We start from the raw sequence: 15,010 nt of genomic DNA, 5'->3' as shown, positions 1-15,010 counted from the left end.
TTCAACTTATCTGCTTTAAAATAATGTACAAATGTAACGAATGATCTACCGAAATGTAGCTACAAGGTGAACATTTTTTCTGGTGACTTGGTTGGAAAAACAGGATTTGGGAGCAATGGGCGTTTCTTTTTTGGATAATGGGCTGTCAGAGAAATGGGTTTTTGGTCCAGTGGGACATTTTTTGGACTATCAAGGCTTAGAACTTTTGGACCATCGGAACAATGAGCAGTCCCCAGAATAGCTCCCTGTTAAATAGCATTCTTGTTTTTACATTTTGGTTTTCGAGACCAGTTTTTCCTATTAGTTTCCCTGTGTTCCAAGTCGTTCTGCTCAGCCAAGTTACATCAGAGAGAATATGTATAATAAATATTTCAGGTTTTTTGTAAGAAAATACTCCTGTGTGTAACTGTGCCAAATACAGTGCATTTAAGTTTTACAGGTGTCTCTGAACATATGATCATTATCCAACCCTCAGCTGGCAAAGACACACTAAAACATGCACGCCACAAAGTAATCCCATTTTCTGCCTGTTCTCTCGATTGACTCGCCTCTTTGTCAGTGTGTCCTCCATCTTTTCTCCTCTACCTCTCCTCTCTCCTCTTTTAACCGTCCAAGAATCTCTCCTTTCTTCTTGGCCTGAGGGTGCGACTGCCTGTTGGTGCCAGTTCCAGGGACACCAAATGGGAGCTGTAATTATCATTGCTCCACCACTGTCCTGTCAGTGTGCTCGCCAGCAAAACAAGAGGGATCCTTTGGAAGTCCTGATCAAAAGCTTTGGCCTTTGATCACGAAGCAAAAGGAAAAACCTAAACACTGTGCAAAATCAACGAGGAATGTCCAAAAGAGAATCCAGGAGAATGGAAATGACAGCCATCCACAAGACATCCTCTGCTCCTCCTCTGCCATGATGTGTTGATGTCAGGAGCACAGGTGTTTGGGCTGTGTTTGATCTGATCGGTGTAAGCAGAGGACTGACAGAGTGAGTCATGCAATGATGTTGTTGCTGAAGTGTCTGTCAGACAACACCTGGGAAGCTGCACAGCACATCATGTCTTCTGCAGAGGCCTTTTCAAAATCTTAAGTTGCTTGAATTGTCATTTAAAACACCATAAAGCACAGCACATCTTTACAACTGCACATGCATGAAAACATTACTTGGATGAAGGTATTCTACGTGACCCAATAAAAATAGTGTTTATAGAGAAGGTTACTTTGACTGCTTCGAAATTAATTTGCAGCTGAGTGACAGAAAAAAGTAATAATAGAAGCCCATTTTGAGGGCCTTAGCCAAAATCTACAGGGGCACAAGTCATGCTGCTTCAGCGACAACAAACCACAGCCTCTGGAACCTTTGAAACCCTGTGTGGTCATTTTCTCTCACAGTGACTGAAAAGAACTGTGGTGGGTGGGAAAGAAAAAAAGAGCCCCTCGCCACTCATAATACCAATCTTATGTATGTAGACGAAAATGGGAGGGATGGGAGGGGTTGGGGGGTGGCAGACGGACTAAGGCACAATTTTAAAGCGCTTATTGAATTGCCATTACAGCTTCTGAGACTAATTGTGGCTGTTGTGTGTCTCTCGGTGGCCTAGGGGGCTCTGGAGTGGCCCTGTATGCTCTTACTCAGTGGGGTTTTCAAACCGAGTGGCCCTGAAAGAGAACAGGACCACCGTAGATCAATGGCAAACCTTTCACTCTTTCACAGGCCCTCGCTAATCCTTCTCATTTGTCTGCCATTTGTTGAGGCACATTCACAGTTCCCTGAATTTAGGATTAGGCCTTGTTTTGTTACAAAAACAGCCCAAGTTATAATGCTGAATAGATGGACTAAAGGGTGGACGACGGATGAGTGTGTATGTGAGTTTGTGAGCATGTGTGCATGTGTGTGTATGATTATCAGGTATACACTATGTTTATGACCAAATTCATGAGAATACAGAAGCGATTCAGGGTTTTGTCTTTAATTCAATTTCAGTGATAAGTGGTGCAAAAATGATAGTTAGTAATTTTCCTTTACAGAGGGTTTGCTGTAGCTTTAATGTGCCTGAACACTGCATTGAGTGATTTGAAACCAATACCATGTTTTACAGTACAAAGTGGGACAATTTTATCTTTATCTGGGACTATCTGAATCTGACATTTTAAACTTTCTCAACACAAGTGGGAGCATCGTTATCTTGTATTATAACACAACACAAGGCAAATTTTAGAGGTGGCACAATTGCATGCAAGGTCAATAGAAAGATGCAGGCTTGTAGGAATGGACACAGTTTGTACCATACTGGTACAAACTAAGAGAAAAATGAGTGCTTGCAATTTGAGCAAAAAAGTTGCACCTAATCATTGGCTTTATGAATCTGCTTCAAAAACACTGGCAGATGAGACAATTAAAGAGAGACTGGAGGGAAATGAATGGAAAAAGGTCAGTCTGTCCATTTCCACTGTAGTTATCTTACTAATATCTGTACAGAGAGATGATATTTGCTGTTTGCATGGGTTAAATTGGGATTTGTTATGTGTGGGGGCTGACTGAGAGGATCCTGCAGTTCCCTCTGCGTCCCCCCACCACTAGGAGACTTTGCCGGGTGGACAGCAGAGCTCCAGAGGCGGCTGTAGCAACTCAAATTCAGCCAGGGCAAACCCCAGCATTGGAACAGATCCCAGACCACTCTGACTTCCCAGATCAACAAAACTTTCTGTTGCTGCCATTACACATATTAGACCTAGTACTGCCTCTGACCACCAGCCTGCTGTGATGACTGACTGTTTGACTAGTGCACTGAGATCACTACTTGTTCTTTTTTTTCTGTTTTTAGGGCGGGTGGCCAACAGCATTAACTTCCACCTAAACTTACGTTGCTGATTGGCTGGGTAGCTTTCAGGGAACCCACTAACACAAAAAAGTAAACCCCATAAAAAAAGTCCCTTTTACACTGCCTGTTCAAGGCAGGAATGTCGTTCCATAAAAAAAGATACAATTGCTAAATCGGGGGAAACAGCTGTCCTACCCTTAAGCCAGCAGCGGAGGTAGTAACAGTGCCGCATCATCATCTGTGTAAAAGGGACAGCTGGCAGAGAGAGGCAAGTGTAACATCTTCACGACATGTGTGCAACCCACCACCGGGGGACCTAAAAAGCAGCTAGCAGCAGTAAAGAGAAGCTAACAAAAATGTCCGCAAGTTAGGAGGACTGTGATGTCCAGGAGCTGCTAAACCTCTGAGCAAAGGAGGAGATCAACCTCTATATAGCAGGGAAGGTAAATGATTGTTATTGCCATGTTATGCCACTGTTATTGTTATAAAAGCACTTCCCAACAAGTATGTTACATGTTACCTCTATGTTACACGATAGAGGCTGATGTTCCAAATCAGGCCTCTTTTGCTTCTGGAACGCTGGCATTCTATTGAAAATCACACACTAGAATGGCATGATGCCGCCATTGTTTGGTTCTCGGTAAAAAAAAAAAGCAAAGGCGGCGTAATGAAGGGTCTTCTTTGCAGTCATATCACAGGATCTCTGTTTAACAAGGGCGTAGGCTTATGCACCATGGCTGAGCCCCAGCCTGCCCAAGCCCAATTTAACCCCTGGCGGTTTGGGGTCATTAAACATGGACTGCATAATGTATGATTTGCTCTGTTCAAACTCTTAAAACTGTCTTTTCCAGACATCAAATGTCATGCTGTAGCAGAAAATACAATGCTAATAGACTCCTACTTGACGTAATGGCCAAAACCTTGTGTAAAATGTTCTTTATAACTTCACAGCTATTTTAGGGGGAGTGAAGTGTTTACTGACTTGAAGAGACTGCTACCATACCAGTGGTATCATTTACCATGAGCATGCTCTTTCAGATATGAAAACTTAGGCCTTTTAACAGCTCCACATGCTGCCTTTTCATATGTCCTCTACTTCATCTGAGAGCAAAGACAGTTCACTGTCCCGTGTCTCCTTTTGAAAATAAATATTTCATAAGAGAGAGGAAAAGCATGAAAAAATTGATTCATCACAGTCAAATACCTGCAAAGGAAATGCAATTTCATTAAACTTGCAATGATTCCCTTTGAAGCCTCCAGTTTGTCCCCATTGTGCTCTGTCTGAACCTGAGTGTGTGCTCGGACAGTCTTGGCAGCCTGTAGCAGAGCCATCAGACTGAGGACTTCTCATCACTGAGTGGATTAGTGTTCATGTCTGAAGCCACTTACTGGACATTAGACAGGGCTGCTGAGTGGCACATGCGCCACATTTCTCCTAAAGCCCTGCCATGCCACGCCGCAGGTATGTGGTGCCGACCGGCCAAACCCCATGTCGGGCATTCTCTGGATGCCTGCAGTCGTGCCAGACACCGGGGGACAAGGTGAAGAGGTGGATGGAGGGATGACTGTGTGAATCAGAATGGATGAGAGGAAAAGTAAGGAAGGTAAATGAGTGTAATGTAACATGGGTAAATGAACAGGAAAGAGTGGTATAATAACAAGATGTAGGCTACTTGAGAAGAAAATGAGAGTTACTTGGTGGGTTTAAAGTTAGGGAGAGACAGTGCAGACAAAGACATCATAATTGCGCCCAAATGTGTGGAGACATTAGACTAAATTGCTATACTGGAGGCACAGGTGTCCAAAGTTTTGTTCAGTTTTTCAGTTCCAGTACAAACTTCTGTCTCAAAAAAGTAAATTTTAAAGAAAAGAAATGTAATGTTTTGCTTTGCAGGGGTTAACAGCTAGTCTGGCTCTTTGCTAAGGTAAAAAAAAAATCACCTACAAGCACCTCTACAGCTCACTTATTCACAAATTATATAAATGAAGTTATATAAATACATAGGCTGAATTATTTCTCGGCCTGGAGTGGTAACTTCCCACTGTCACCGTGAGGTTGCCAAAGAAGCAGTGGAGACTCAAGACTAAACAAATGCGATATAATGTGTTAATTAGTGAGCTTTCGAGGTGCTGGTCACCAGAGTTTTTATTTTTCAACTTTGTACAGAGCTAGGCTAGCAGTTTCCCCCTGCTTTCAGCTTTAATGCTAACCTAAGCTAACTAGCTGCTAGCTCCAGCTTCAATTTCGTGTACAGATATGAGAGTGCTATTTGTCTTCTCATCCAACTCTTATCAAGAGAACAATTATATCCTTAACCTTATATAACCCTTATATCGTTACCCACTTTAAGATTTGCAATTCTGTCAGAGCACACACGTTAAAAAAAAAAAGAAAAATCGAAAATAATCAAAAATAATTTGCATAAAGATTTTAAGTGCATTTCAAGGACAGGCCTGTATGAGCCGGCAGTGAAGGTAGTAAAGGAAAAGAGGGACAGGGACGAGTGTGGCGTTTTGACAACATCTTATGTGTGCAACCCACCACCGAGGGACTTAAAAAGCAGCTAGCAGCAGTTGGAAGCTAACTTTAAGAAGAAGAGCAGAGGCCTGTACAAGGATGTAGGACACACAATGCTACATTCAAGGCTTTGGTGTAAGGGGCTAACAAAAATGGTAATTACACTGTTATACATATATGTCTGAACTGTAATAATTTTTCTCTGTTTAATGATCATTTCACTCAGACTCAGTGATGCCAATTTAGCTATTTTGATGCTAGATTTAGCAACTTTCCAGACTACCCATGTAGATGTACTGTATGAAGACAACTGGACACAGGGTCCAACAAAGCATGTACCGCCACCTATAAAATTATCCGGATGATCGGCACTACTGTCACACTGTGCAACCCACAGAGCAAGCGCACTAAAGACTTCTTGTCAGTGGAGCCAGCTGCTTCAGATATTGCCTTCCTCTTAATTGATTTGGGATAAAATGATTCAATTGGCCATCCCTTCTAGACTTTCCAAGTCTTGGCTCAAATCCCAATAGTGAAACAAGTCATTTTATGGGTGATGTGACGTTCAAAAAATGTATCGACTGATTTACAGACATGTCTTTCCCCATGTAAGTCAATGGGAAAAAGTATTTTTGGGACAGAGGGCATCAACTGATGGTGATGGCCACTACAAAAATTGACTTCAAAGCCAGATGTCCTTGGGGTCTGGACTACCCAGGGAATGTTTTTTTTCAAAAAGTACATGGCAAAAAAGGTAGCTATTTTTAAATCTTATTGGAAACTTTTAGTTGTCTACGTCAAAACACATGATCTGTCTTTGCTTGGCTGCAAAAGTGCATTGTCAGGTAGTCTGCAGTAGTGAGGCTCAGCTCAATAGCCCAGCACAGCATGCGTGCAACGGGAGGTCAAATCATTTAAACACATTCATTTCAGAGTACAATTGCTTGAGATGGTTCATTAATTTTAATAACTGTAATGTATTCTGTGTCAATATGTAATGATGTCACATCACTTAGCAACTTCTGGCAAAACATCAACTTGCCTGTAGCAACTTACCCTGAAAATGAGTTATGTGCAGTGTTATGTTAGGGCACCACCATTCTCAGAACCCATCGGCTGTATTTGGCATCTGACTTCTGGCAGACGGCAATACAGCCTCTGGGGGCAGACCCCCGATATTTTGGCATTCTGGTTTGATTTGGGCGGAGGAGGCGAATTTCCGTTTCCGACTTCCGTTTATATATAAGTAAATATGCTGAACCATTGCGATGGATTCAGAATTTGCAGTGACGGCAATTATGTTCCGCCTTGTTAGTTCACCGCACGGAGCGTTTAACCTGGCAACAACTGCAGCCGGCTCAAACGTGATTGATGAATATCACACGGACTACAAACAGCCTAGCACCGGAAACAAGGGCTCTTCCGCTCTTCTTCCGGAGGCAAGATCTCCGGGGTTTGCCTACAGACTCTAAATTCACTGAATGTAGAGTCTGTATATAGAGACTAGGGCACCACAAACCAAAAATCAATAGATTTCTTTATATCATGTTATTTCAGCTACTGGCTGTATGTTGTAGCCTGTTGTAGCTAGTAGCCTATAGCATTACAATGCTATGATCAACAGACACAGACAGTGTTGCTTCTGTGTGTCACTAAGACACTATAGAATCAAATACCCATCGTGCCAGCTGGTCACACTACTGTGAACAACGTTTAATGACACTGGACAGAAGTTTTAAAACAGATGAGAAAATAAAACCACTCCTGCGATTGGTAAAGTGTCAAAATATAGGAGCATAATCAAAATAAATACAAGCAATCAAAATAAAATCTAAGAATGTAAGCAGAAGAAGATCACTGAAAAGGTGGTGGAAGCCTAAAGGGGCACAGACCATCTCCTATATAGTGTGGCCAGCTAAAGCAGGCCAGCCACATGTTGGCCAATGTCCCAGTCAACATCATGAGGTTGTCTTTGGCTGTTAGTGACTGGAAAAGACCAAAGTCAGTGCCGCTTCATGCAAAGTTTTAGCCGTGCCAAAGCCTATCCACCCTGCCCCTCAAGCCCCGCTGTGTGAAGTAATTCTTCATGCCAGCGAAACCAGACGGACTCTGTGTTTTGTCACAGCATGCAAGGTGATACTTTTACAACACTGCAGTTTTTAAATTCAAAGATTAACAGGTGAGTGTTCTTCCTTAAAAACACATTTTTTTATGAACTATGTCAGAATCTGCTTTCTATTTCCTGTAAGGAGATTTGAAATAAAGCAGGTGAGAGGGTTTTTATTGGATTAAAACCCATGAGCTGTATCAGACGATTAGCATTTCCTATGTCAAGGTCTGTCATTATGTTGTAGGAGAAAGAACTTGACACTAGCTGGAAAACTGGACGCTAAATCTGATCTGACTGAGTCTGTAAGGGAACAATATTCCACTCAAATCCTGGCTAAAACTAGGGCTTAAAAAGCAAGCTGTATATAATGTTTGTTGCAGACTCATATGTAGACAGATTGTGTAACTGTAACAGTGAAACTTAGACAAAAAACATTCTAGCAAGACAGCTGTGTCTAGACAAGCTGTGGAGTTCATCTGCAGGCCAAAGTCAGGGGCCTAAAGGACCAATGACAAACCCCTCCAGGCTCAACACCTCTGTACATTACATGAAGGTTTGAAAACACAACAGTGTGACACAGCGCCTCTAAAATCTTTCTCAATGTTTCTGAGCAGCAAAGAGCAACTCATAATTCCAACTACAGTTATACTTACAGTGTCTGCCATGTCTCTAACAACCTCTAAAGGCTGCTCTAACACTGAGGCAGTCCACCATTAGTCAAAGACTTTAGAGCGTGAAAGAAAGATTAAAGCCAAAAAAAAAAAAAAAACATGGCATCACAGGAAGATCTATCGCAACCCTATTGACATTTAAATTAAAACCAAAATGAGCACTAATAAGCTAGAAAACAGAACAATACACTAGCTGTCTAGTGCCATGAGTTGATTACTGCCATCCTGTCCTGCCTCAGCACCAGATTCAGTGGCTGCAGCCAGGAGGACTTAAATTGATTGGGCCTCTGATGCTCTGAGGTCTTGTGTTTCATCCTTAAACCAGGAAGATTCTGTTGCTGTTTATCAGGGATGCATGATGCATATCAGGCTGGCAGATTATTGGCCAATAATAGGATATTAATCATATTATCTATTATTCCGATGACAAAATTATGGCCGATAAATAGACCTGATAATACAAAGCCAAATTGCTTATATTAACTTCAGTAGCACAGCATTTACATTGCCAATAAACACAGAGAAGGAGAAGAAGAAGAAGACTCCAGCAAAGAGGAAAACCTTGCTGAATTGTGATAGCATAAGCCTTGCCTGTATGATGTGTCCTCCAGCTCTTACCACGATCGCGTAAAGCTGGATGAAGCATGGAAGGATATAGTGGCCAAGTTGCAACCTAGCAGCTGGCAATCACAAACACAGATGCACTTTAGGTTACTTAATAATGTGGCCCTCTATGTTGTGCTTCACAGTTGGAGAAATAATAACCCCTGCAGCATCCCTGCGCATACACATAATATGGGAAGCTATTACATCATACGTCATAGCCTGCAATTCAGGAAGTGCTGTCATCATACAGTCTGCATATATCAAACTTGGTGTTGTACCCAAGTTTATTAGATCCATGTCACACAGTGTCACTTGCACTAAACTTATAAGACTGAAAATTCTCACAGTCTGTACAGGCACATTAGGCACATTAACTAACTATTTTGGACCTTTTTGTCTTTGCTGCATGCTTCTGTGTGAAACCTATTTGATACCTTCTTGTAATCTGGGAATCATAACAGACAAATGTCTATTTTCTATTTAGAGTACAGTCCACAAAAGCATGGCTCCTTTTCAGACATCACTGTCCCACTTAAAAAACAACCTCCAGGTCACAAACTGTGAGACACTACTCCTTGAATTTGTATTGGCATGACCTGCTTGCTGTTTTGCTTTTAAGTGAGTGAGTTGACTTTGTAGCAGCACAGAAGGCAGACAGATGTTGTTAGGAAGATTCATCAGACAGCTCAATTTGGGACTTTACATTAGATTTGCACTGATGGGGAAGTGGCACCCTCTTATGGTCAAAAAGCAGAGCAATTTTTATGCCTTGTTGTGAACTCTGGCACACTCTGCTGGATTTCCTGACGTACTGACAGAGTCACAGCGACAGTGTAGGTAATATATTCTGTATGCAACGTAACACTTGATGGTATCCACATATAGATATGTTAAGAGACAACATAATGAAGTAAGACTCACATGGTGCAGCAGACACTTAGTAGCTTTTGAATATATTTATCAGACATTCCAGCGACTGATTTGGAGACTGTTGGAAAATAAGAGCTTTATTGTAAAATTAGGCATTTTAGTTCTTGATTCTGTGTCTCTAGCTGTCTACAATGAAATATAAAGCGCTGTATATTACCTTCACACAATCAGCTTTTATAAATAAAAGCATCACTACTGCTACTAAGGTTTCAGCTACGTAACTGCTGTGGTAATAATCACAGTTCTGTTTTTCAGCCTCATACTCGCACAAAGAGGTGGCTTTTCACTGAACTAACATTTTTTTGGTAAAGACGACAGGACACACTTCACTTAACATCAATTATTTCCCTTGCAACAGGAAAAAAAAGGCCATGAGACTACCTCCAACAGACACACTGTACACAGACAGATGATAACTTGCTACCCTACTTTGGCTGCAATCAATAATCCATACCCAAACTAACAGGTTAACGCTGTTAACAGTGGATACAGAGATAGCAGCTGGAGAGGGGCAACAGGCATAGGTGTGGTTGTCTCTTTAAAGGTCCACTGTAGAGGAATTAGGGGGATATATATTGGCAGAAATTATATAACATAATAAATATGCTTTCTTTAGTGTATAATCACCTGACAAAAAGAATAGTTGTGTTTTCGCTACCTCAAAATGACCCATTCATATCTACATAGGGAGCTGGTCCACTGGGGAACTCTATGTTTTCGTGTCAGCTATCACAGTTTGTAGCCCCTCTGCGACGAGAGTTGAAAAAAACCCACTAATTTTTTAACATAAATTTGCTTTACTCAATATTTTTACTGTTTAAATCACCATGTCTGTTTGTTTTGGAGAGGAGGAGACCTCTGCTGATAATCTGGCTCCCGGTAAAAACCTCCTGAACATCTGGATCATAAGTTATCAGAGAAAAAAAAGGTGTGCAGGTGCTAGGCTAGAAGTCCATCTCCTACATGCCAAACAGCATCAGAGAAACACTGATTTGAATGTCAAACTGCTTTATTCAGTGTTTATACCAGTTTTAATCACCTGGTCCGTTTGTTGTGGAGAGGAAGAGACCTTTGAGTATAATTTGGCTCCAGGTAAAAACGTCCTGAACAAAGAACACTGAGGGAACTTTAACCAGGAGAGGTTTCAGCTGGTTGTGATCTGAAACCCTCACTTCTGGATGCCACTAAATCCCTGGGACCATTAACCTATACTCTTGGAGGGGCACCTTCTTATACTCAGACTGTGAAGAAACTATAGAAGTACTCTGCTGTGTGATGTGTTGTGATGTATGCGCTTTCAAATGTTCAATTCTGGTCAATCTAAACATTAACAGACTGTATATGCTTCCTTAAAGTGCTGTCACTTTATGATCAAACAAATTAACTGACTTATGCTATGACCTGATGCTAGCATCTTTCACAGCTAAAACCCTCAACAGCACAAAGGTCACAACCAGAGAGCAGATCCAAGCACCTTCATTCTAAATCTATTTTCTAAGAAGTCCAAAGTGAGCCAGAATAAACAAAATACAGAGACAGAAATCAAAGAAGAGGGAGAATGCATTAATGTAACGGACTGTGTAAAAATCATAAGCAGTTGGTACACTGATTTTAACAAAGGCAACACTGCCTCTCCACTCATCACTACAGATTAGTTGAAACTAGATCAACAGAGAGAGGATGTAGCAAAGGAAGTCAAGCTGAAGCAGGTGATAACCACATGGTTGCTTAGTGAGAATGCTGCTATCTAAAAGGGTCGACTTGACAGCCCCCCAGACCACAGGTTGAGTGCTGCCGACAGGATGCATAGTCTGCACAAGATCTTAATCTTTCATGTTCTGACATGTTTTGGAGGAAATGGTAAGATTACAAACAATAAATTATTCTTCTCTCGTTAATAAAATGAGACACTAATTATTCAAGTATTTCCTTATCTTTTTAGCACTTGGGAGTGAAATCATAAAAGGTACAAAGACCACGGACAAGTCGATGCTGTATATGGCCTCGATACAAAACCACAGTGGTCATGTATGTGGAGGATTCCTTGTCAGTGAAGACTTTGTAGTCACTGCTGCACATTGTGATAACCTGTGAGTGACCTTTGCTCTTCAAAACAACCTAATTTCTCCTAAATATGCAACTCCAATAATGCTGTCAACTTCTCAATCACTATTCATGCAGGAATCCTACAAGTGTTGTTCTCGGCACCCACAATCTCAAGAATGTTGATAATAAAACAATGAGATACAGTGTGAGGAAGTGCAAACACCCATCTTTTGTGAAAACCTCATCTGGGAATGACATCATGCTCCTCAAAGTAAGTAGATATCTATTCAACCCTTTAGTCCCAGGTGACGTAACACATCTTTACAGTCAAATTATCTGCATTTATTTTACGTTATCTGACAGTCCATAAGGTTCAATAAATAAAAACATGTTATTTCCAGAGGGAGGGTAAATGTAAAAAACTAGTAAAAAACACAGAACTATCAGAACCATTCAGCAAACTACTGACTATAAAACACTGACAGCATTAACAATAATCATTCACCAGCTAGTGCAGGCAAAAAACACAAATGGATGATTTTTTTTGTACTGATTTTTTTTTCTGAGTTTCATACATATTGAGTGTGCACTGGTACGTGCTGCCTCCAAGAAGTAGATACAGGCTTGCACTTTAAGTCCAGCCGACAATAACAAAGTCCTCCACCATCTCACTTAGCTTTTATATTTTATCAGACTAAGGACCAATGATCAATGGAACAATGTTAAAAACTCAGTTGAGTACTGTGTGACAACATTTACCTTAAGTTTAAGCAGTACAAGTGGTGACTGACTCACACGTCTCCCTTTCTGGGTCTTCAACTGTGTCTTAGCAACTCGTGCACTGCATGCACTGGCTGCTAAGCTGGTTCAGTGCCAGATTTGCTTCTGTGCAGCCCACAGCATGTGTGCAGTACTGTCTTCTCATGCTCACTATTAAAAATATAAAACCCCCAATGACTAAAAAACCATAAGAGAGTAATAACTATAATGGCAGTCTATAGAAAAAATGCTTTTTGGATCGCAGGGGATTTTTTTGGTTGCTGTACCATTAACTAGCCAATGGGACTCATTAGCAGTAATGCTACATGGCAGCGCAGTCTTCAGTTCTTTTAAAACAACCATGGCATATACTCACTGCCCTCAGCACTTCCTGTGCATGTCTCACTGCAGCCTGTGTGCTGAAGAATGCCAAATAACTGCATGGGTGTTTTTACACTCGTCAGATTCTTTCACGTAATGTGTATGTATGTAGCCTGTAAATAATATGTCTGGCTAGCTGTGGATTTTTCAACCCAGTCACCAGAATAAATGTTGGCATTGGTATGTGTCTGCAAACCACAGACATTTTGAGTTGGTATGTTTTGTATGTAGTGAATATGTTGAAACATTATGTTGCAATTTTCAATTTTATGTTGACATCGCTGTGTGTTAACAAGTGGTGAGGGTTAAGGCAAAAAACCCACTTTGTTAGGGTTAGGACAACATCATGTTTTGGCTTAGAAAAAAAAAAACGGTTGGGTGGCCACAACCACAGCTGGAAATATCTGCTTTTATCAGCATGTGGCAGCCTGTCTGGCCTATGGTCTCAAGCCATTCACCATCCCCTCCTCCTCCTGCTAAGAAACTCAGCTTAGATACATAATCACAATTATAACTATAATCACTTTTGAAACATTTATGATACATGTGAAATGTACAAATGTAACATATCCATGGCTTGAAGAAACATACAATGCCAACAAAGTCTTAGTGCCTGTCAGTGTTTATATTGTTTAGCATATCGATTTTAATACATTTTATCATCTCCAGTTCATTTTTTATTTCTGCTATTGTCACAACTCAACAAGCACTGTAGGTGATGCACACTTTGCATCAACACAGTTATCACAGTAAGGTAAAAGACTTCCTGATTTCATAACTTATCAGCTTAAAGTTGCCTACAGCTCAGTATTTTGAGATAACGAAGGATAAACTCCTTTACTTGCACTTGAAACCCACATTTCCTGTTTGTGTATTCTGCATCAGGCCTGAGAGGTGCGCAACTCTACTGTGTAAATACTGTGTAAAATACTAAAACGTAAAATACTGAAGGGTTTGACATATTTAGATGTCCTGACATAACTAAAACTTCACCAGCTCCATCTTCCAGCAATTATTTGTTAACTGGAAGTCTCCTGAAGAAAAAGGCAACGTTATCAAATGAGGTGTTGCCACTTTTTAACTCTTTCTTATGTTGTGTCTCCAGCTGTCAAGAAAAGCTCACCCAAGCAAAAAAGTACCACTTAAGCCAATTAAACTTCCAAGTCATAAACAACACCTTAAAGAAAAGAAACTGTGCCTTGTAGCTGGATGGGGTTACACAAGAACTAATGGTACAGTCGTTGATGAGCTACAAGTGGTGGATGTGCCCATCATTGACCTGAAAAAGTGTCAGAGGATGTGGCATAATGCCCTTCCTGCCAATGTTATCTGTGCAGGTGGATATGACACAAACAAAGGATTCTGTCAGGTATGTTTTCTGTTCATAATAAAACATAACACACAACTGGTTTGTTCAAAATGGTATACACATATTTGAATAAACAAATAAAGCTTCTCCTCCTCACAGGGTGATTCTGGTGGCCCTTTGGTGTGCAACGGAAAGACAGCAGTTGGTGTTGTTTCCTTTAATAGCAACTATAACTGTAACTACCCAGATGTGCCCAACGTCTATACGGACCTATCTAAATTTCTTCCCTGGATGAAAAAGATTCTCAAGAAAAAGAACTGTTAAAATTGTTTTGAATTGTGGATGTCTAAAATGTGTCTTTGTCAGCAAAATGAAAAATGTGTCTGTTTCCTTCCAACAAAACATTCACAAAAGTAGTGCTTGTATCTTCTGACAATGTAGTCTCCTATTGCCCTCCCATCACTGCTCTGGGTGCAGAGGCCTGCACATAAAAGGCTGTACAGAGTGCAACGCAAATCGAAACAGTGTTTATGATTTGCATAAAGCCAAGATGGAACTTCAATTCTGGGTATCAACAGCCTTTTTAATGATGCTCATTTAGACTGCTTTCAGTTGAATAATGATAATAAAAACATTATCGAGCTCTAGTTTCATAATTGTGACTGTGGAAACATCAATGCTCAGATCTGTAACTGGAAACTGGTTTCTCTTTTTTTCAACATGGTCTAACAGCTCAAAGAAATGTGTGCATTGTGGCTTGTGTCAGGTAGATCCACACGAAAAGAACATCAGTTTGTATTTCACTTGATATATTTATATAGCTGAAGTTAATTAGATGTGGCAGTATGGTACTATGAACAAAAGGTG

The 15,010-nt window shown here is 40.8% G+C and overlaps 1 protein-coding gene across 1 annotated transcript; it reads left to right on the top strand.

The window, feature by feature from the left end:
• Positions 1–11,409: 11,409 nt before the first annotated feature.
• Positions 11,410–14,790, top strand: LOC125896408 (duodenase-1-like). The gene is made up of 5 exons (XM_049588965.1): positions 11,410–11,508; positions 11,591–11,738; positions 11,830–11,965; positions 13,940–14,203; positions 14,303–14,790. The coding sequence occupies exons 1-5, from the start codon at positions 11,451–11,453 to the stop codon at positions 14,465–14,467; spliced, it is 771 nt and encodes a 256-aa protein (XP_049444922.1). The 5' UTR covers positions 11,410–11,450; the 3' UTR covers positions 14,468–14,790.
• The last annotated feature ends 220 nt before the right edge of the window (positions 14,791–15,010 follow it).

Source organism: Epinephelus fuscoguttatus, linkage group LG10, assembly GCF_011397635.1.
Source record: "Epinephelus fuscoguttatus linkage group LG10, E.fuscoguttatus.final_Chr_v1".
NCBI classification, from domain to species: domain Eukaryota; kingdom Metazoa; phylum Chordata; class Actinopteri; order Perciformes; family Serranidae; genus Epinephelus; species Epinephelus fuscoguttatus.
The sequence above is the reverse complement of the archived record's forward strand: the minus strand, read 5'-3'. Positions and strand labels throughout refer to the sequence as shown.